This window comes from Myodes glareolus, chromosome 21 (assembly GCF_982192425.1).
Source record: "Myodes glareolus chromosome 21, mMyoGla1.1, whole genome shotgun sequence".
Classification (NCBI taxonomy): Eukaryota; Metazoa; Chordata; class Mammalia; order Rodentia; family Cricetidae; genus Myodes; species Myodes glareolus.
The window spans coordinates 34,892,933-34,915,951 of record NC_142046.1 but is presented as its reverse complement, the minus strand read 5'-3'; the positions used below and the strand labels follow the sequence as shown (position 1 = coordinate 34,915,951).

Genomic DNA, 23,019 nt, shown 5'->3' with positions numbered 1-23,019 from the left:
GTATGACAGGGTAAAGGCTGCCCATCTCTGGGGCTTGTCGTGGACAGGGTGCACCACTGACACCAAGTTTCATTTGACTCCTGAGCTCCATTTTACATATTAGGAAATTGAGACTAGAAATTTTTGGCTGTTAAAATTGGTATTTAAACCCATATCTGAAAACAAATCCATGTTTTTATCTCTGTAGTATTGTCTGTTTGATATTGTTGGATCCTAGAGTCCAAACACTGAGGAGGAGGAGTCACCCCAAGAGACCATCTCTCACATCACAGCTGATGTAAAAGCCTGAGGATTTTATTAATTCTGTCATGACAGGGTCTTCCAGCATTTGGGAGGCTAGAAGACCCCGAATGTCTGGTCCAGGCTATTTTTAAAGAGAAAAACCACAGAAGGAAGGGGTGTCTGAGGGTTGTTCTTTAACTATTCTGATTGGCTTATTCAAAAGGGCTATTACCAATAATTGGCTGGAGAGCAGTTGCCAGATCAGATGAGGTAAGGGGAAACTTCTGAGGGTCACTGTGCCCCTTTCCCAGGGCCTAAGTCAAAACATCATCACTGAGTCAACACCTAAGGGTTATCTTGCCCCTAGTCAATAACTGAGTTTTATTTGGAGAACATTCACAAGGACTCAGGGAGATGATGGAAAGTTCCCAACATTTCAGTACGTGTGTGGGCAATTCTTAGGTCCTTGGTTCCCAGAGGGGAAGGGGGGGGGGCATTACTGCTGAGACTGAGAGTTGTCAGAAATGGCTTCAGAATTGTCTTAAAGTTCTACAATAGAATATACCATTTTCCTTATCTTTTACACATTAAATAGATAACCTCTTCAGAACTAGAGTAATGTTACAAGTTTACTTTGTATCCCTTCAGGGTCTTGCACAAGGCAGAACTTAACTGCCCACCTTCCCCAAGGATGAACCCTAAACTGGAGCACCACGTGACCTGCTAAAAGTTCATGTTCTTGGGTATGCTAGATCTTAGAAGGAGGGCATCAACTGATGGGCATTGTCTTAATTAGGGTTTCTATTGCTGTGCAGAGACACCATGACCACAGCAGCTCTTTTTTTTTTATATATATTTATTTATTTATTATGTATACAATATTCTGTCTGCATGTGTGCCTGCAGGCCAGAAGAGGGCACCAGATCTCATTACAGATGGTTGTGAGCCACCATGTGGTTGCTGGGAATTGAACTCCGGACCTTTGGAAGAGCAGGCAATGCTCTTAACCTCTGAGCCATCTCTCCAGCCCCCCCACAGCAGCTCTTATAAAGGAAAACATTTGATTGTGGTGGCTTGCTTTCAGTTCAGAGGTTCAGTCTATTATCATTATGATGGGGAGCAAGGCAGCATGTTGACAGACATGTTGCTAGAGAAGGAGCTGGAAGTTCTTACATCTTGACTTAAAGGCAATAAGAGGTCTGTTTCACTGGGTGTGGATTGAGGACAGGTGAGACCTCAGAGCCTGCTTCTACAGAGACATGCTTCCTCCGACAAGGCCATACCTACTCCAACAAGGCCACACTTCCTCCTAACAGTGCCTCTCCCTTTGGGGGGCATTCTCTTTCAGACCACCCCAGCAGCAAGTCGCCTTCTTCTTGTGGTTCGCAGCCCCTCAGAACTTTGTCACTTTCTACAAGGTTGCAGTTCTTTTGGTCTAACAAAGCACCACTCACCCCACTCATCCGTGGCTCTCACAGACAATAGACTTTTTATTCTTCAGATTCTGGAGGTTGGAAGTTGAAGATCAAAGTGCCAGGAGAGTTGGTGTCAGGGAGCGAAGGAAGGTGATGTTTTCCCTGGCCTATAGATTTTGCTTTACATGGTGAAAAGGACCAAGAGTCTTTGGAGCCTGTTTTCTAAGGGTACTAATCTTATTCATGTGGGTTCTCTTGAGTTAATCTTCTACCAAAGACCACAACCCTAATACAATAATCTTGGGGGTTAGAATTTCAACACGTGAATCTCAGGTTATACATTCATTTCATTGTATGTACTTTTTGTCTCAGGCCGCCACCTCTGCTTTTAAGAAACAGTATGGAATTCTCCATATTCTTCATTAGTAATGTCATCAGGACTTCTGGCTTCAGGATTACAAGAGCTTAACCAACGATTGGGAAGAACATTTGGCAGTAAAGCCTTTTTCTGTTGAAGAACAATTGGAATTCTGGGCCCTCTGTCTTGTCCCAAGACGTGCTCCTTTTGACCTGTTTGAAAACAGAAAGAAAAAAAAACCAACATCATCAGTTTTCATCACGGATAACTGTGGGGTTAATCCCCGAGTGTCCGAGTTTCATTAGAGGGGTAGCAGAGTCTGAGCATCTTCCTCCAAACAGCTCCCGTGAAATGTGGCAGCAAAGCAAAATTTTGAAAGTTATCAGAAAGAATTTGGTCAAGAAAGGCTTAGAACTATTCACTGAGCTGGCAGAAGATAAAGAGAACTACAAAAAGTTTTTTATGAGCAGTTCTCAAAAAATATAAAGCTTGGAACTCATGAAGACTCTCAAAATCGGAAGAAGCTTTCAGAGCTGCTGTGATGCTCCACATCTGCTCCTGGGGATGAGATGGTTTCTCTCAAGGATGATTGCACCAGAGTGAAGGAAAATCAGAGGCACATCTACTTTATTACAGGCGAGACCAAGGACCTAGTTCCTAATTCAGCCTTTATGGAACATCTCCGAAAGCATAGATGTAATCTATATGATTGAGCCCATTGATGAATATTGTGTGGATGTTATGGGGAGAGCTCATTCCATTTGGTGAGACAAAGGTGTTACAGAATATACATCTTATGTCTGTGAGATTTTCCTATGACACCCAACCTACAGACGTGGTATTCAGTGAGTGCGAGGTAGACACTGACAGCTAATTTATATGTTAGCTGCTGAAATGCTATGAGGCTTATTCAAATCCTCCATTAGAAATTTCTGAAGATTTTGGGGGCTGGGGATATAGCTCAGTGGCAGAGAATTTGTTTGGCACATATGAGGCCCTGGGTTTGATTTTTGGCACTGCAAAAATAAGTCAATAAAAAGTTGTCTAAAACGGGGCTGGAGCGATAGATGGCTCAGTTGTTAAGAGTACTGCCTGTTCTTCCAAAGGTCCTGAGTTCAATTCCCAGCAAGCACATGGTGGCTCACAACCGTCTGTAATGAGATCTGGCACCCTCTTCTGGCCTGCAGACACACATGTAGACAGAATACCGAGAATACTGTATATATAATAAATAAATAAATCTTTCTAAAAAAAAAAGTTAAATGGGAAAAAAAAGCTGAATTCAAACTGTTAGCCTATGAGTCAGATTTAGAATGTCAGGGTCCCAGGGGGGCTTGGTGGCATGCTTGTAATCCCAGCATTAGAGATGCCAAGGCAGGAAGGTGGTGAGTTCTAGACCAGTTTAGACAAAACAAAAGAGAGAAATAGAATGCAGGCAACAAGAGAGCAGGTGGGGCATTCTTTTGGGAGAAGAAAGAGATCAACAGGAGGGGAAAGGGGAATAGAGGGAAGGAGAGAGGGAGAACAAGAACAAAGCATAAATACACATGTATAAATTTACTTTTATATGTAGACATGAAAATGTCACAAAGAAATCCATTTCTTTGTGTGTTATTAAAAGTTAATAGAAAGACAAGGAAACAATAACAAAAGGATGTTAGGAGGCCAGAGAGATCCCTGGGCAGGTGAAAGTGTTTGTCTGGCCGGCTTGATGACTTCGTTCCATTCCAGAACCCACATGAAAAAGGCAGATTCAGAGACGCACATTAATAACAGTAATAACAAAGGATGCTAGGCTCTCAAAAACCTTCCTCTCTACCCATCCCTTTGCTTCTCTTTAAGTCGATATTAGAACAGCTCTTCTGCAATCCTTGTTATGTCTCCTAGTATCTCCTTCCAAAAATAAAAAATAAAATTAAGAAAAAAAGAAGAAAATTATATTGAATTAATAACCCTTGACTATTAAAAGACAAAAATTACAACACAAAATTAGTTTAAAAACCAAGTTGACTTTTCATTTGTGGTTCTAGAATCAGAATCAGAATCTGATGAATTGGGCAGATAATAGTTTTACAGGTCAAAAAATGAGGGGGGGGGTGGCGGCCGAAGAAAGTAAACCCCGCACAAACACAAATAAGCTGTTAAAAAACACACTTCAGGTTTATTTTTAATGTGTAGGAATGTTTCGCTTGGGTCTATCACTTGTCTGTCCACGGAGGCCAGAAGAGGGCGTTCATGCCATGGTACTGGAGTGACCAGCAGGTTGTGTGGGACCAGCCATGGTTTCTCTGTAGCCGCTGAGCCATGGCTCCAGCTACCAAGAGGCTGTTTTAAAGTTCTTCTGTGATAAAGCTATTATTCTGCTGTGTAAAACTGGCTTGCTTAGGGATTTGGCCATAACCTCTCATCTAGTTTATTGGAAGGATACCTTTCTTCTCCATGATCTGGGATTTCAGCAGGAGCGACTTCCCTTTTGCTCTGATCCGTTGGCCTAATGTACAAACTCAGTCCAAACCAATGTCTTCTTATAGATTCTCATTAACAAATTAGTGCTTCCGCTAAAGTTCAAAAGAAAACCTATGTAATACACAAACATTTTGTACTTTCTAACTGGACTGACAACACAGAAGAAACCCTCGTTCTTAATTTTTTTTTTTTAAAGATAGGATCTCTCTATGTATGTAGCTCTGGTGTCACTGTAAACAGGGTCCTATCAGTGTTCTTAGACCGAGTTACTGGTTACTATGCACAGCTATAGGATGCCACAACCTAGAAGACGCTGAGATCTTTTTGCTGCCTTCCATGTCCCTGTACTCAGAAGCGGCTCAGCCATCTGGAGCGGTTCTGGTGGAGGATTAGGAAACACTACCGTTCTTGATAAAAGTCAGATATTTTTCTGGCAAAGGAAAATTTAACAGCTAGCGGAGTGTTTGTTTACAAACGCTTCACAATGTAAACAAAGATTAGAAGAAAACTTTCAAGGGACGAGGTCATAAAAACCAACCCTGGAAACAGGTTTCCCAGCCTCATGGACCATCTTGGGCTGGCGTCAAACTTTGTAGCCGTCTAGAAAACTGTGTTGAGAGTTAGAATTTGGATAGAGAGCTCTGTCTGCCTCGACTTTAGTTGCCAGTCAGTTTTTCACCAGTGTGTTCCGCGTAGGGCACATACAAATATGCTTTTCAAAGCATGTCTTGGAATTAGTGTGGAGATAGAGGAACACCAGCAATGGCGCCCGGGACAAAGTCCTCAGGACGTGAAACCGAAGCATCCTGTTTTTAAAACAATCGAAAGCGAAAGTACCACTGATGACTGAGCAGTGATCGTAGCTGAGACCTGGCTTGCATTTTCGCGTGGGGGTTTGGTTCTAAGCTATTGCTTCCTGGAGCTACTGGAGGAGCAGGTGAGTGTGTGCTCGTCCCGTCCGGTCCCCAGCAGTCAGGGATGCTCCATCCGGAGTGTGTGTCGGGGAGTTGGGGGTGGCGGCGGGCGGCGGCGGCTTCCAGTCCCAAGCGCTGCCCCTGGGAACTCGCCTACCACGGGCGTTGCGCTCAGGCTTGGCTGTGCTTTTTTCTCCGGGGAAAAGGAAACTTAAAATGAATGTTCTTAGGGAAACAGATTTCTCAAGAAGTCACACCTCACTTTTTCAGAAAATGTAAGATTTTTTTTTTAAAGGAGACATTAAAAGGAGACGATTTAATAAGAATTATAGGAGGCCACCAGCCACCATTTGGACTCGGAGGACTCCTGCACCTGCTAACTTGTGCGCTCCTGAAGGGAACCTTTCCTGTGTCCTGCCCAGCGGGGGGAGAGGGAAAGCAGAAGGTTCCGCCAGGCTGGCAAGAGAATGAAATCACCTCCGTTTTAATCCCGACCAAAAGCACCTAGACATTCACCAACCAGTTATTCTCTTTCTTTCTTCCTGGTCCCCTCTTGGGGAAGAATATAACCTTGAATCAATCAAGAATGTAACCTTGAATCGATCAGTTCACTTTCTGTTTTTGTTTTGCTTCCCCCAACTTTTTTCTCTGTCTGTAAACTCAACTTCTGCAAGCAATGAAAATGCTTGTGTGTGTGTGTGTGTGTGTGTCTGTGTGTGTATCTGTATGTATATACACGACAGCTTTCTATTTTCATTGTGTTGGTCTTGAACTCTTGATCCTCCGGTTACAGGCCTGTGCCAACACTCTCAGAGAGATCACTCACTTTGTTTTATTCAAAAGTGTTACCCGATTGCAAAATTGCAAAAGAAACACAGTTAGGATTTTTTAATTATTAAAATTTTAATCTATCTTTCCACAAGTTTCTGGTCTATATGACATGGTTACATTATGGTTTTTTTCTTCCTTTAGGCTGTCAGGCACTCTGTGTGACTTACTATGGCGATGTTAAATATAGCAGTAAGAACAGTTTCTTTTTCTTTTTTAAAATTTACTGTCACAATAATTTACAAAGCCTTGGTGGCTTATACACACATGCGCATGAATACACAGTTTTCAATTTAAAAATATTTATTTTCAATTTAAAAATATTTAAATTTTCAATGTAAAAATATTAAATTTTAGTGTCATTTTAAAATTAGATGTGCTTGTGTGGGGGCCCAGGCACGTTCCCTCTGAGCCATCTCCTCAGCTCTTACCTCTATATTTTAAAGATGAATAATTACCATCCCGAATTGGGTTTGCAGCCTTAAGTCTCCCCTGAAGTGTGATCTAATGTTTTCACAAATTCTTGGGACCAGAACATGGGCATCTTTGAGGGGGTTATTTTTCTCCTTATAGTAAGATTGCTTGAAAGGGAAGAATTCCCATCCTACCTACATAGTGCAAAGGGGAACATAGTCAGATGATAAATCGGATGAAGATATTCTGGGGGTGTCACACAATAGATCTCTCACAGAAAGAGCTTTTAAGATTATTGTGTTTTACCAATAGTATCTAAAAACAATTATAATGCAATTTTTAAAGAAATGCACTAAGAGGAATATGTACATGTAATGTCCTGGGAAGAAAAATACCCACTATAAGACACACAATGTAACATGCTAAGTTCTGGGTTGCATACAGCAGTTCTGGGATGCATACAAGAAGGTGTGCCTGTAAGTAATACATTTATTAATTACTCATAGAAAATGACAGATAAAACCAAAATGCCCAATAAGCAGTAAAGAAGGACTAATATTCTCGGGAGGCCGGATTTCCTCCATTCCCCCAAATACTTCCCCCTTCTATTTTCATATCACACACACACACACACACACACACACACACACACACACACACACACACAGGTTCTCTCTCTACACACACACACATACTCTATTGTTCTCTTCTTGTGCCCTCATCTGCTTTTCCCTTAGGACACTTCCTTCTCTCTCTCAGTCCCTTGTCTATTTTTGTTAATCATCTTGTGTGTGCATAGGTGTTTTGCCTGTATGTTTGTACACTACACACATGCTTGGTGATGCCTCCTGCGTTGGCCTTTCTTTGCATTGGCTCTTTGGGACCTTTGAAGCTTGTGCGAATGTTAGAAATTTTGTTTTATTTTTGGTCTGCGAAGAATGTCAGTGGAATTCTGGTGAAAATTTGCGCTGAATCTGCGGGTAGCAAAGTCATTTTCACAATAATAACTCTGCCAATCTATGAACATGAGATGTCTTTCTATACTCAAGTGTCTTACTTATCTTTTTACTCAGTATTTCAAGGTTTTCATTGTCCCTAATTAGATTTATTCCTAAGTATTTTGTTTTGGTTTTGGTTTTAACTGCTCTCTCTCCCCTCAACAAGTTTGTCATTGGTATTCAAAAAACCTGAATTTAAAAAAATGTACTTTTTAAGACAGGGTCTTAACTGTGTAACCCTATATACAGAACCCACTATATAGAGCAGACTGATCTCCAACTCACAGAGATCTTCCTTGCCTCTCCTTCCTGAGTGCTGGGATTAAAAGTGTGTACCACCACACCTGGCAAGCTACTGATATTTGTATCCTGATATTTTGCTAAAATCGGATGGAAGCATTTTCAGTGGAGTCTTTTGGGTTGTTTTAAATAAAGAATCACGTCATGTTCAACTGAGGATGCTCTGATTTCTTTCATATTTGCATCTTTTTGGGCGTTCACATGGTGCAGCGCTGTACTAACTGGGCATCCTTGATCTAGTCTCAAGTTTTGAGGAAACACCTTCAGTTCTTCTACATCTTCTACAACACTGGCTGTAGGTCTATTGCCTATAACCTTCTTGCGTGGGGGCATGTTCCTTCCATTCCTGGGTTCTTCCGGCCTTTTTGCTGAAAGGATGATCATTGTTGAAAGGTTTTCGATGTTGAATCAGACGGTCATGTGATTTCTGACTGTGTGGCTACTTACACGCCGTATCACACTCCTTGCTTTACGTATGTTGAACTAATGAGACTAACTTGTCCTATATGTGAAGTAATGCGTTCTTGAATTCACTTTTCGTTCAATAGGGATATTGGTCTATAGATTTCTTTCTTTTATGTCCTGTGTGCCTCTATCCAGTTTTGGTTTCAGGATGATGTTGCTTTTGTGGAATGAGTTGACAATTCCTTTCCTTTTTTTTTTCTTTAAGACGGTTTTGGGGAAGTGCCTGTCTGCATGCCCTATTTCATGCACTTGCTCAGTCAGTTTCCTGAGTGGGTCTTTGACAATTGGGGGCTGCTTTCCTGGGGGCATATTCTTTTTGTCTGTCTATCTATCTATCTATCTATCTATCTATCTATCTATCTATCTATCTATCTATCTATCTATCTATCTATCTGTCTATCTATCTATCTGTTTTCCAAGACAATGTTTCCTTGTGTAGCCCCAGCTTTCCTGGAACTAGCTCTGTAGACCAGGCTGGCCTCGAACTCACAGAGATCCACCTGCTTCTGCCTCCCAAGTGCTGAGTTCTGGGATTAAAGGCATGAACCACCACTGCCTGACTTTCCTGTCATATTTTCGAAAGTGCTTTTTTTTTTTAAAGATTTATTTATTTATTATGTATACAGTATTCTTAGTATTCTGCATGTGTGCCTGCAGGCCAGAAGAGGGCACCAGATCTCATTACAGATGGTTGTGAGCCACCATGTGGTTGCTGGAATTGAACTCAGGACCTTTGGAAGAGCAAGCAGCGCCCTTAACCACTGAGCCATCTCTCCAGCCCCCATCGAAAGTGCTTTTAAATTGTCAGTCACCTCAGATATTTCAGGCTTATTGTGTGCATTTCCTGCCCCACACCCAGAGTCAGCCTTTGCTTCTTGATTCTTTTCACTGGAGAACAGAGCTAGAAATCCCAGAAGTGCCGTGAAGAATGTTTCCTGACATCCCTTTATTCATATGGGGTAAACTAAGAGATGGGTAATTTTTCCCGTCTTTTAGTTTAAACATAGATTTTTGTTTGTTTGTTTGTTTCTCTTACAAGAATGCTGAGCCTTTAACCACTCAGAATCTTTGAAAAGTATATTGCATGCAAGTTATTAATGTGCATCTAAAGCTCTTTTGATCTGGGAATCTTGCTTTTTGGCTAATTTAATGTGCAGGCAGGGCTTCTTCACCATTTTTTGGGTCATTGACTCCTTTTGCCAGACAGGTGGACCTTATGGAGTTTCCTTTAAACATTTTTTTTCCTGTGTGAATAAACATATAGATATTTAGAATCACAAAGGAAACTATTAGGTTGAAATATATATGCTAGGATACTTAAGAAAATTTTTAATCTATTTCTGTTAGGTGTTTGTGCTTATTTTATGGTGTGTGTCTGTGTTAATTCTGAGATTTGAGAGGGAAAAACCAGTTCCACAATTTTGAGCCAGATTGGAAGCAGCACTTCAATAAAGTGCTGAGCAGAAAAATGGATTCTGATCAGGTCTGCCTATGGGTTTCCAGCGAGTGGCCACAAGACACGTGTTGTAGGGGCTTTTAAAAGGAAAACCCAAAAGGCCACCTTGTTTCCCTTTTGGCCTTGTTATTTCCAAGAACTACAACTCCCAGCATTCCAGGAAGTTAACTGGTCCTTGGGCGCGCATGCAGAGGACAGGTCTCTTCCACCTTGTGGTTTCCAGAGATGGAGCGTAGGTTGTCGGGCTTGGTCACAAGTGTCTATCCTCCAAGCCATCTCTCCAGCTTCAAAATATTAATATATTAATATGTATCACTGTATCATAATATAGCATGAAATCTAGCAGCCAGCTCAATAGCTTCTATAGAAACTGGGTTAAAAACAACATTTCAGCATGTCTACAATGACTTGGTCTGCTACTGCTTTCTCGGTACCCTTGAGTTGAAAGCAAAGAATTTTTATCATCTTTAAAACGTGTGTTCAAAGAAAACTCCAATTCCTCAATCTCCAAAGGAGAGTCCCAATATCCAGAAATGAGCACAGCCTGGACTGGAGGAGCATTTCTGGCCGTTAGATAAAAGCCAGCGCTCTTCAGGAACTCGGGAAGCTGGCTCTGTCTGCCAAAAGGGGTCCTTTCCCTTACTGCTGGCAAAAGGGACGTACCGCTCTCTAATTAGCATACATCTGTGGCATTTATGAGCATATCAAAGTCCATGCAGGCCCCCAGGCTCCCTCAGTCCATACTCACAAGTATTATACATCTCACAGTCCCCACACTGGTCTCCTGGCCCTTGTGACTCACCGTCCTTACAACCCAAGCTTGCTATTGTCACATGCTTTCTCTTTTCGCTATCCCCTGCTATTTCCCCGTCTCTCACAGACAGCCCTGCCTGTGTCCAGTCTGCCGGGCATGCTCAGTCTACTTCTTTCTCTCTCCGCCTTGGACTTTCCCAGGTGCCTCTAGATACTTTCTCTGGTTCCCAGTAAAGACCTTAACCGTAAGGTGGAGCAGCCACGTTGGCGGCTCCTTTACTGTGTCCCGTTGAATGCAATTACAGATGTGAAGTTCTTCAGATTACAGATGATGTTTGGCTGTAAGTCACATGATGAGACTTTGATGATATGAAAACACAGGTGCACGCGCGCGCGCGCGCACACACACACACACACACACACACACACACACAGAACAAAGAAGACATGCTTCTTGAACGGAAGGGTAAAAGCTCTCATTTCTTTTTTCTTGAATTTGTGTTGTATCCAATTGTAAAAGCATTGCCCCTCCCCCCGCATTTTTTTTTTTTAATTAAAGGATCGTGGATGCTGATATGGACAACAAACAGCAAACTTATAAAGAACTCTCACGAGAAATAGAAGTTATAAAAGGTGAACAAAACGAGGTATGAAGGAAAATTGTAATTGTTGTTAAGAACGATTTGTGTCTGTTCATTTTAAGGTGCGCCTTTGTCTGTGTCGAGCAATACATTGGCGTCGTGGGGTTACTGGGATTTCTAAGAGACCCTTACATTTGCTCCCTTGTAAGAGCTTTACACCAAGAGTTGTGTTCCCATTTATTTTCTTACAAAAATTGTTCCCTCCCTTCCTTCTTTTTCGGGTTTCTACCAGGATGTGAAATGTGAGCAATGACCAAATGAGATCCATGTGGGAACAGGGGCTCAGGTGCTCAGAGCTGATAGCAAGGCCCGTGTTTGGCTTGTCAAAGCAGCTGGTTACTATTGGAATTACTGATTTGCTGATAAACAAACCCCAAACACCAAAAACCCCGCCAAAAAATAAAACAAACAAAAAATGAAACAAGACAAAAAATAGACAAATGAAGAACGGCCTCAGTGTAATGTGTTCACAATTATAGTGCAATTAAAAGTTGTATGATAGCTGTAGATAGCTTAGAAAGAATTTAACAAAGTCCAGAAGCTCTGAGTCTCACTCCTTGTCTTAATTATAAAAATTTCCGTGTCTAATGTAGAAGATAACAGTTTCTTTGTTCATATAATAGAGCTAATGAATCTTGGTAGGATTAGCAGAACCACTGGGTGCTGGAGAGATCGCTCAGCAGATAAAAGCACTGCTTGCTCTTTTAGAGGATGTGGGTTCAATTCCCAGCACCCACATAGTGGCTTACAACTGTCTGTAACTCCAGGGGATATGACACCCTCATGCAGACATACATGCAAGGAAAACCACCAATGCATATGAAATCAAAAACTAAGCCATTGAAAACAAAACAACAACAACAAAAGAAGACCCATCATGCACTGGAATTAGATGCTAAGCACATGCGCTATGAAGTCGGCATCTTATTCTGAGGCTAGCCTTTGGGTGGGGGGGCTTTACATCTTTAATTAATTTAGGGAAGGGATTGCAAAGGTATTTAATTTTTTCTATTATTTGCTATTTTTTAGGGATTAATTCATGAAATTCTAAAGGAAAACCTACAGCTAGAACAGGAGATCAAAAGTCTTGAAGCGGAGTTACACTCGGACGCCAGAGAATTCCAAGTACTGTGATTATTTTATGTATATTTTATCGGCCATGTACTTTTCAGACAAAATTCTACTTATACATGATTAATTCTAAAGCATTAGAGCCACTCATAACACCAGTATTTGCTTTTGTTTTTGAGGTCTGGCTGGTCTTGAACTCATTATGTCAACCATGTTGACTGCAAGCTCACAGAGATCTACCTGCCTTTGCCTCCTGTGCACTGGCATTGAAGGAGTGTGCCACCATGCCAAACTTGGGCTACTGTTTGTAACAATCCCAAATGGAGAAAAACTCAAGTGTTCCTCCATAGTAGCATGAATAATAAATTACTCTATACCCATACAATTTGATTCTACACCAAATCAAGAACAAATAATTATATACAGCGTGCATGAATGTAACAAACATGACATCGATACATAAAAGGCAGAGGAAAGCATTCTATGTGCTCCCGTTTAAATAAAGTGTGCTCTGAGATATATAGTCGTTCATCCCAGAGGAAGGTTTCCCTTGGGAAACCAGGAGGACTTCAGTAGTTTTATCTAGTGTTTACTTATTAGCATCATAATTTCTTCATGTACTATACTTATGATGCATATTTTTCCTACCACCTATGGCTAGCACAATGCAACTTACAAAACCACAAATTAATAAAAGTTAAAAAAAAAACAGCATTGCTTATTGCAGATCACTCTTGGATCAAACATTTGGTTTTCCCACTCACTACATTTACCGTCTTCCCCTCTCATGCGGGAGTAATTTAAGTGAATCTCAGAGTTTAAAGAGTTTGGCATGATCTGGACATAGTGACACACACCTTTAGTCCTAGCACTTGGGAGACCGAGGCAGGGAGAATCCCTGTGGGAGGCTAGCCTGGTCTACAGAGCATGCTCCAGGCTAGCCAATGCTATACAGATATACAGAGAGTCCTCATCTCAAAACAAAGAAGTTGGGCATGTATCGATCTGTACCATTTAAAGTCTCTCCTAAATTTTCCTGTATTTGAGTCATCTAATGAGCTTTTACCCCTTGTTTCTTCTCGACTCACCAGGTTGTAGACAGTACTGAAACTATCACTGTCCCCACTACCTCATAATTTAAATTAACCCATTTATATTAATCTATGTTTTGCCTCATGACTTTTGCTTCGCTTCAGTCTTTCACTTCCTGTGTCCTCTGGAGTCTCTTCTGCACCTAGATTCATCTCCTCCTCTGCTGTCTTTGCCCGGAAGTCCTGCCTAACCTCCTTCTGCCCAGCTATTGGCCATTCAGCTCTTTATTAAACCAATTAGAAGGAGCCTTGGCAAAGACACATCTTCATAGTGTGCAAAAAGATTATTCCACAATAAGGCAGTTATTTCACATAAACGGTGGGGATTTACAATTAGACAATGTCAATCAACTTAGACACTGCTTAGGAAAAGTGAGAGGATTATATACTTATGATTTCATCAATAAGAGAGGGAGGAGGAGGGGGAGTCGGGGGAGTGGGAGGGTGTTGGGAGGAGGGGCAGAAATGGAAACTTTTATAATTTAATAAACTTTGAATTAAAAAAAATAAAGTGATATTAAAGGATCAACATTTGATTACCTTACTGAGAAGCTGCATGGAAAGAAGCAATGACTATAGATGTTAAATAAGAATACAGTCAATATACCATAGAGCTTTACAGTCAGTGGAGAATGAATTATTGGATGACTAGATCCATCATACCGTCGTTGGAAGGACTTGTTATGTCTTGTCTTAATTTTAATCAAACGCATCTGTTTTAATTAGATTAAAGAGAATATACCAGAGAAAAAGCTTAAGTTCACTTCAATGAAGAGTTCCGAGGATGGTGGCCAGTTCTCAAATAGCTCCTGTTCATTCCAAGTGAGCTCACAAATTCTCTACAAGCTCCAGAAAGGACAAGCACTTATCACCTTTGAGAAGGAAGAAGGTATGACTGATCTTAACAACATGACCGTGTCACCTTTGCAAGCACTTGGACCTTCGAAGATCTTCCGCAGATGTCTGGCTGTCACTTGGCAGTCTGTGCTTGCTGTTTCTTCTTGTCTTCATAGTGGCGTTTGGAGGCAGAGGCCCTCGATAGTCTCAATTTACAGAGACGGAATCCAGGCATTAAGTATATTAGATGTGTTGGTTATATTACCTATAACATATAATGATGTAATATCTATAATATATTATAATGTATATAATTATGTGGAATACCCCCAATGTTATGTGTGCAGTGATGTTAAAGGATTCATGCTTATCACACATCCAAAAAATAATGGCTCTGGAAATAAAATATAGGAGTTGGAATATCCAGTGTCAGCCTCTTTCCAGTACATATGTCCCTTAAATGATATAAGCATATTAGAATGTTATGATAATATTATAAAGAAGTAGAACTTGCTAGGCATGGCAGTGCACAACTTTAATCCCAGCACTTGGGAGGCAGGTGCAGACCTATCTCTGTGAGTTTGAGGCTAACCTGGCCTATCTAGATTTGGGTCAGCCAGGGCTATATAGTGAGTCCCTATCTCAAATAAAAAAGTAAATGAATAAATACACTTTTGGGAGTATAAAAGTGGCAGACTCTACTTCTCCGGTGTTCTCTGGGACATCTTGTTTCATACTTGTATAATTCTATAAATACAGGATAGCAAAAATAATTATTGTGTGTATTTGATTGGTAAGAAAACAGAATCTGAAGATGCTTAAGTGATTTGTAAATTAGTTACCCAGTGATTAGATTGAACCCAGGAATAGAAAGGTTTGGGACCTGATGTTGGCCAAGTTCAAAAATGTATGGGCCCCTTCAGGCCTTGGCTTCCTTTGTGAGGAGAATTTGAGTGCTGGCTTTGTCTCCTCTTGAGGTATGAGCGGCGTTCTTTGTAAGCCTCAGATTTTGGTGACAGGCTTTGTGATAGGATTAAATGACAGGTTTAACTGAATGCACACAACACACCCATGCCAGCTGTCATTGTTGCTATGTGTGAGGGGTTTGCCAGAGAAGAAACAGAAGCCTATAGAAGAACTTCCTTTGCTGAACTCCAGACCTGAGAGGGTACCCCAAGTGCCTGTGCACATTCTCCTGGACCAACACTCCTGAGGGCAGGCCACTATCTCTTGTCTTTGGTTCTGACTGCAAAGCTACAGGATGGGCCAAAGTGGTCTTCAGGACCATTTCACACTTAGATCCTTAGAAGCTGTGATTTTAACCTGAGTCTTCTGGCGTCTGGCCCGTCAGTCTGACCTGGAAATAAATGTTAAAAGGAAGCTTATAGAAGGTCAAGGCAAGCAGAGATGAGGCATTCACCCACAGCGTCATTTTGTTCCCCCTGGAACCATGCCACAGTCGAGGGGAAGCTTTGCTGGTAATAGGCAGTCACTGGCATGGTCCTGGAAGACACAGGGGAGGATCTGAGGGCAGGTTTCTACATGACAGTCACTGCCTATCGCTCTCCAGGGCTTGCTGGATTTAGGAGTCTCTTCAGAAGCAGCCTTGATGCTGCTTGCTCCCTTGATGTGGTTCTGGAGTCCCCAAGCCAGGACACAGCTCCACGGAAACAGAAGTAAACAGGGGTTAGTTTGACAGACACAGTAACTAGAGTTGGAATATAAGTGGTCCCTCTCTGTTGAGTTAGATCGCCAGATGTTAGGGGTTTGGGGATAACGAGAGGGTCATCTGAGTATTACTTCATTGATGCTTTCTGTTATCGTCATCTGTTGCCATTAGCAAAACAAAACAAAACAAAACAAAAAGCATCTCAATTCTAGAGTCATATTGTGGTATAGTGAGTCCGAATTCCCGCCCAACAACGCCCAGCCTTGTTTCTTCCCCAGCCTCTGGTGTGCTCTCTGGTTGTCATAAACACACACGAGGTTTATAAGAGAGGAAACAATCATCTCTTATCTTCATGATACATTAGAATAAGTGGCTCACATAGCAACAGCTGGAGTTGCATAAAGTCACAGCGCACAGTTACAAAGAAACTCCTGGCTGGGTGGTGGCAGCGCATGCCTGAATCGGGAGGTAGAGGCAGCGCATGCCTGAATTGGGAGGTAGAGGCAGCGCATGCCTGAATCGGGAGGTAGAGGCAGGTAGGTCTCTGTGACTTTGAGGTCAGCCTGGTCTACATAGTAAGTTCCAGGACGGCTGGAACTGCACAGAGAAACCCTGCCTGGAAAAACAAAACAAGTAAACAAAAGGAAACCCCTCCCTATATCCATTTTAAACAAGTATGGCGTGGTTCTTTGAACTTCTCCTGGCTTTGGTGTGCTTGTATTTCAGAGCCTCTCCCACCTCTGTGATGATACAGTGGTGCTCTCAATATTTTAAACCATGCTTATAGAAGAAAGCAAAGCAAGATGTCTTTCTTAGAAAGACAGAGACAGAAAAGAGCACTTGCTTTGGTGCTGGTAACAGAAGAACACTGACAAAGGATAAAGCGAGATAAATGGTGATAAAAATAACAGTGGCCCACAAAAGTATTCCTAGCTTATGAATGGGGACGTTCTGACTGAGCTTACTGCACTGGGGGAATTCCCTGGTAGTGCTGTGGAGAGGGAATGTGTGTCTGGATTGACAGCATAAAGGATTGCAGAATTCTTAGGCTGATGTAAGAGAGAAGAGGATAGAGTCAGCCCTTAAGATGAGTTTAGAATCTCAAAATCTCTGTATTGCCATTTTTGCTTATACATGGTGACTCTGAGTTATCCCACTTTGGAGGTAAGACTATTGTAACTTGGAGATCCCAAGAAAAATGCTAAAATTTGGTCCTTTAAAATCGAAGAAAATGGGGCCGGTGAGATGGCTCAGCAGGTAGAGGCCCTTGTTGAGCCTGCTGATCTGAGTTCCATCCTGGGGACCAACATGCTGGAAAAAGACAGCTCCCATAAGCTATTCACTGACCTTCACCCAAATGTCCCTCACAAGAACACACCTCCCCCACATACATAAATAGAATAAATACAAAATTGAAGAACGTGAAAAAGGACAGCAACGTGTCCTTGGATAAAACGCGTAAGGTTTTTCTCGGACGTCCTGACGGTCTGCTTCTAAAATTGCGTTTCAGTTGCACAGAATGTGATAACGATGGGGAAGCACGTCGTGCAGCTGGAGGACAACTCCGTGGAGGTCACCGCGCAACCCGTCCCGCTACCCATAGGCGTCAGATTCCAGGTGAGACCGTCAGGAAAGCTTCAGCCGCTCTGTCGGGCACAGACGTTCTTCTTACTTGTGACGCTGAAATGCTTTCCCAGGTTCACGCGAACGTTTCTAAGATGAAGATCAACGTTACGGGAATTCCTGATGAACTCCCGGAGGAGCAGACCAGAGACAAGCTGGAGCTGAGCTTCTACAAGTCCGCCAACGGAGGCGGCGAGGTGGAAAGCGTGGACTATGACAAGAAGTCGGGGAGCGCTGTCATCACGTTCCTGAAAAGTGGAGGTACGCAGACAGTTTCTTCCCATTTGTGAATTTGAAATGCATGATAACTGGGGAGAGTTTCCTTCTTTGGAACACTCTTTTTTTTTTTTTTTTTTAAAAAAAAACTTATTTTCTTAGAATTCTTTAACGCGCACGCGTCTGCGCATGTGTGCACGCTGGGGCGCTAGTGTGGAGGTCAGAAGGTAGCTTACGTCAGTTGGTTCTTTCTTCCACCCTGAGGATCCTGAGGGTTGAATTTAGGTTGTGGGTTTGGGCAGTAAGGAACTTTACCTGTTGAGTCATCTTGTTGGTCCAGTTGATGGTTTCTTACCTTTATTTAAAAACAAAATCCAGGAAGCAATTTCCTGACTGCTCCTGAACATGTTACAATTGCAAATAACTACGACATGAAGCGTAGTGGGCGCGATCATGTGTCAGGCAGGACAGTGGATGCATGTATGTATCCCCGTGTTTTATCATTACAGTCTCTGCTCATCATAGCTCTGACATAGGTGATGGTTCATGTCACTGACAGGAGGCAGAGGTCTAGAGAAGACAGATCATATCCCTACAATTGCACGATGGTGTGCCATAGAGCAATTCTGCCTGATTCTTCATACACACCTCTGCTATTCTCATTAATATAGCCCTAGGGTTTTCCCTGAGTTTCTGAATCATAGAAATCCTGCGATGCCATTAAAACATGGGCTGACTAGATTATTTTTTGCATGAAAATAATATGTGTTTTTAAAAAGACACCATAATGATGACAGTGAAGGGTTGAGTAATCTCCTCAAAATTCCCTTTCCTTTGGTGTAGAAGTAGTCCTGGTTAGTAGGGAACGTTTCCAGACCTTTCTCCGGGCTCATGCAAACCCACCACTATGCGGTTTCGACCTGGGTCTTTGAGGAATGCTCATGAGCCCCAGGTAGAGTGTGTCCTAGTGAGGAAGCCCTGGGTTTCAGTGCAGCTGGAACATGTTGTCTTTGAAATGAAGGGCAATTCCGACTTGGTGGAATTTTCATAGTCAAGGATCCAGCTTCAAACTTTTCAAATCTTTTTTAAGAATTTTTTTCCACCCTGAGACAGGGTTTCTCTGTGAAACAGTCCTGGCTGTCCTGGAACTCACTCTGTAGACCAGGTTGGCCTTGAACTCACAGAGATCCGCCTGCCTCTGCCTCTGGGATTAAAGCTGTGCACCACCATACCTTTTTCAAATTTTCCAGGTCTTATCTGATTGATGTCAGTCTCTCTATCCCATGTATTGAGAAATACCCAGGAGGAACTTCATTATAAATCACAGTGCAGTTTGACACTCTGTTAGCTCGGAAATCTGTGATATTTTCTTCTCTGGGGAGTCCTTCCTAGAAGTGGTGTCCAACCAAAAGCTACATGTTTAGGTAATTCCGGAAGAGTATAACATTTCTTAAAGGTAGACATTCTGGTCACTTCATAAGCAGTGTCTGACAGTCTATTATAACCAGGCAGGTGCTGTAATTACTTGCCTTTCTCAGAAGCAAGCCAAATAAGACAGCCAAAGTCACCTAGGTCATAACCCGGCACAGGTGGGGCTCGGGTAGGCCTAATCAACTGAGGGTCTGTCCTCGCTTTCCTGTCCTCTGTTCCTGCCTCCACTTACCATTTGAAACACTTGAATTGTACTATTTAGGGGCTGCAGGATGGCTCAGTTAGTGAATGTCTGCTGCTTATCTGGGATCAATGTCTGGAATCAATGTCTGGTAGAAGGAGAGAACCAGTTCCCACTTGTTCTTCTCTGATGGCCACATGTACATGGTGACATGCTTGCATGCATGCATACGTACATACACTGGTGCACACAAAATTAATTGAAGAAATGTGTGCATTTTGCTGGCATTAAGTAAATGCACTCACAGGATTGTGCAGCCATCGTACAATTTTCCATCCATAGAGCATTTTGTCATCTTAAGTAGAAACGTCACTCATTAGACAATAATTCCTTTTTACTTCCTCTTTCAGTCCTTGGTATCGCCAAGTCTTTGGTCTCCAAAAACGTCCCTGTTCTAAATGCTTCATAGAAGTGGATTTGTGCAGCCTTTGCCCCTCTCATACTTGGATGCTTAAGACAGAAGATTCAGTTTCCTTATTGTGTAGACTAGTGTTTCTCAAAATGATTACTGTGAAGCCTTTGATACGGGTTATAGAGTTCTTTAGAAATTAACTGCTCACTTTGATGTTTATTTGGTAGTATTCCATGGGAGAGAAGTTTAACTATGATTTAAAATGTTTAGGATAAATGTTTATGTTTATTTATTTATGTTTATTTATAAATGATAAAGGTTTATGAGAAAACTCTTTTTGCTTGTTTTCAGTTGCCGACAAGATTTTGAAGAAGAAAACCTACCCTCTTTATATGAATCCAAAGTGCTATCAAGTTACAGTTTCTCCCTTTATAGAGAGACGCTTGGAAAAGTACCAGGTACGGTCGCCGCTCTTCCTTCCGGGCGATATCTCGTTGGTCCGCCACTACACACAAAGACCATGGAGCCAGCTATGTCCGTGACACCCGGCTTCTCAGTGAGGGCTGTCTAAGCGGTTTCTTCACTTCATCTTTGCTTGGTCCATGCAGAATGAGTTTGTATTTTTTAACAATACGTTAATGCAAAGCTGTGCCCTTTTAAAAACCTGGTGCCAGGCCTGGTGGTGCAATCCTGGGATCCCAGCCATTCAGGAGGCTGAGGTGGGAGGTTTTCACGTTAATGCCGTCCTTGGCTACAGACTTCAGAGGTAACCCCGGCAACCTTAAGATCCTGTCTCAAAATAAGAAGTCAGAAAATCAGGGTACAGGGTGTAATGATTATGCGTGAGAGAGACCTCGGTGGGTGACAGCCCAGCAGCCTCATGGCGGGCAGCCAGAGACAAATATGCCCTGCATACAGAGCATATGTGGAGAGTTTATTTTGAGAAGGGGGAAGGGGAGAGAGGAGACCCGTCTCTGGGGACAGGAGTGGTGGTGGTGGTGGGAGGGGAGGGGAGGAAGGGAAAGAGAGAGGGAGGGAGGGAGGCAGAGACCTGCTCTTGCTTTGCTTCAGGACAGCAGGAAGAGAGCTGGGCTGGGTGGAGCTTGCATACAGACTATGTTGGGTTGTGGCAGCCATAGAACCTGGCCTGGTAGTGCCTGAGGGCATCCTGCCAGGTGCCAGGGGCCACCATAATGCCTGAACCCTACCACAGGGGATGGAACAGTAGAGCTCCTTCCTATCATGCGCAAGACCTTAGAGCCTACCTCCCCGGTATGCAAACGATTACTCCCCACCTCCCTGCAAAACCCCGGAAATCACTTAGATAATTATAAAACTAATTCTTGGGTCAAGATCATGATGGGATTACCCATGGGAACAGTTGAGTTGAGCTAGTGGGAGCTTACTGACTCCCCAAACTTGGCCCTCTGAATGTGGGTGACAGGTGTGTGGCTGGGGCAGTCTGTGGGGCCACTGGCAGTGGGACCAGGATTTATTCCTAGTGCTTGAACTGGCTATTTAGGGCCCATTCTTTCTGGAGGGGTACCTTGCTCAGCCTAGATATGGGGGAGGGCCTTGGTCCTGCCTGAAAATGATGGGCCAGACTTTGTTGACTTCCCTGTGGGAAGCCTTACCTTCTCTGATGAGTGGGTGGGTGGGGGTGTGGAAGGTGGGGAGAGCGGGAGAGGGAACTGGAATTGGTATGCAAAATGAGAAAAGATTGTTTTAAAAATAAATTAAAAAATAAAATAAAAAATAAAACTAATTCTGATTTTTGTAAATAGAGACTTAGAGATGTTTTCCTCGTGTGTCTGTCAATCACTGGGCTTCAGACATAATTCTGCTTCCTGTCACTCAGCTCCCTTTTGCTTCAAACCTACTCCTGTTTCCTATTCCTCTTCAGCTATCGAATGGCAATACTACCTACCAACCTTGTCTACCCACTTTCTTCCATTATGTATACAGTGTTTTGCCTGCATGTATGCCTGTGGGCCAGAAGAGGGCGCCAGAGCTCTTGACAGAAGGGTGTGAGCCACCATGTGGTTGCTGGGAATTGAACTCAGGACCTCTGGAAGAGCTGTCAGTGCTCTTAACCTCTGAGTATCTCTCCATCCCCCTGAAAGCTACGGCAAATATACATGTGTGTGCGCGCGTGCGTGCGCACACACACACACACACACACACACACATACACATATTTTGGGGGAAGTACTGAGCACTGAATCCAGGCCTTCATATAAATACTTTATGTATTCATTCTATTCCTGAGCTTCTCCTTCACCCATATTTTTTTGAGACAGGGTTGCATGTATCTTAACCTCAATGCCACCATCCTACTGCCTCAGCTTCCAGAGTTCTGAAATGACAGGCATGTGCCATCACACGCTTACTGACGATCCATATTTTAGTCTGTACTACTGAGATCCTCCGGCATTCTTCTGGTCCCTGGAATTGCCAGTTACAGCTCTGACTACCCACAGACTCCTTCTATACTCTGAGCTGCCCACCCAACCCCCCTTTATTTTCACAACACTATGGTCGTCTGCCTCAAACTCACCTTCCTCTGACATTTTCTTGTCTGAAAATGCCCTTTCCGCTCTCATGATAATTCAGCTCTTTCACAAGCTGGTTTTCTTCCACAGGTGTTCTCAGCCGTGTCGAAGAGGACCGTCCTTCTGACTGGATTAAAAGGCATTCGGATGGATGAAGAGAATGTGGAGGATTTAATCAACATTCACTTCCAAAGGAGGAACAATGGAGGTGGAGAAGTCGACGTGGTCAAGTGTTCTTTAGATGAGTCTTGCATTGCATATTTTGAAGAATAGGCCAGAGAAACCACATGGAAGCTGTAACTTGAGCCCCAATAACTGTCAACGTTTACAAAATATTGTTTTCCTTTTAAAAAAAGAATTTTAATTCGTGTCTTTTTATTTTTCCATGCAAAATCTTAAAATTCGTTTTTATGTTGGGCAGTGGTGGCACGAGCCTTCCAGACCAGCACCGGTGTGTGTGTGTGTGTGTGTGTGTGTGTGTGTGTGTGTGTGCAAAGGCAGGCAGATCACTGAGTTCGAAGCTACAAAGTGAGTTCCAGGACAGTCAGGGCTACACAGAGAAACCCTGGTCTCCAAAAGCAAAAAGCAAACAAAACAAAATTCTTCCTTGTTTTCAGCACTGTCGTGTGTGTTTACAGAAGGGTGAGTGGCTGTGGGGGAGGGGTTTTGTTCCTATTCTCTGTGGATGGTCTCTGACTGTTGTCAA

At 42.7% G+C, this 23,019-nt stretch overlaps 1 protein-coding gene across 1 annotated transcript; it reads left to right on the top strand.

Moving 5' to 3' along the window:
- Positions 1-5,239: 5,239 nt before the first annotated feature.
- Nmi (N-myc and STAT interactor) lies at positions 5,240-22,675 on the top strand. The gene is made up of 8 exons (XM_048426038.3): positions 5,240-5,398; positions 11,149-11,236; positions 12,260-12,355; positions 14,119-14,281; positions 17,409-17,515; positions 17,596-17,782; positions 20,113-20,219; positions 22,404-22,675. Exons 2-8 carry the CDS (start codon positions 11,165-11,167, stop codon positions 22,584-22,586), a joined length of 915 nt encoding a protein of 304 aa, XP_048281995.2. The 5' UTR covers positions 5,240-5,398; positions 11,149-11,164; the 3' UTR covers positions 22,587-22,675.
- Positions 22,676-23,019: the final 344 nt, after the last annotated feature.

Bases quoted from the DNA above. Each gene is read 5' to 3' on its own strand.
- Nmi (XM_048426038.3), top strand. From the start codon at position 11,165: ATGGACAACAAACAGCAAACTTATAAAGAACTCTCACGAGAAATAGAA. The intron at 12,356-14,118 runs GTACTGTGATTA...TGTTTTAATTAG, and splicing joins CGGACGCCAGAGAATTCCAA to ATTAAAGAGAATATACCAGA. The intron at 17,516-17,595 runs GTGAGACCGTCA...ATGCTTTCCCAG, and splicing joins CCATAGGCGTCAGATTCCAG to GTTCACGCGAACGTTTCTAA.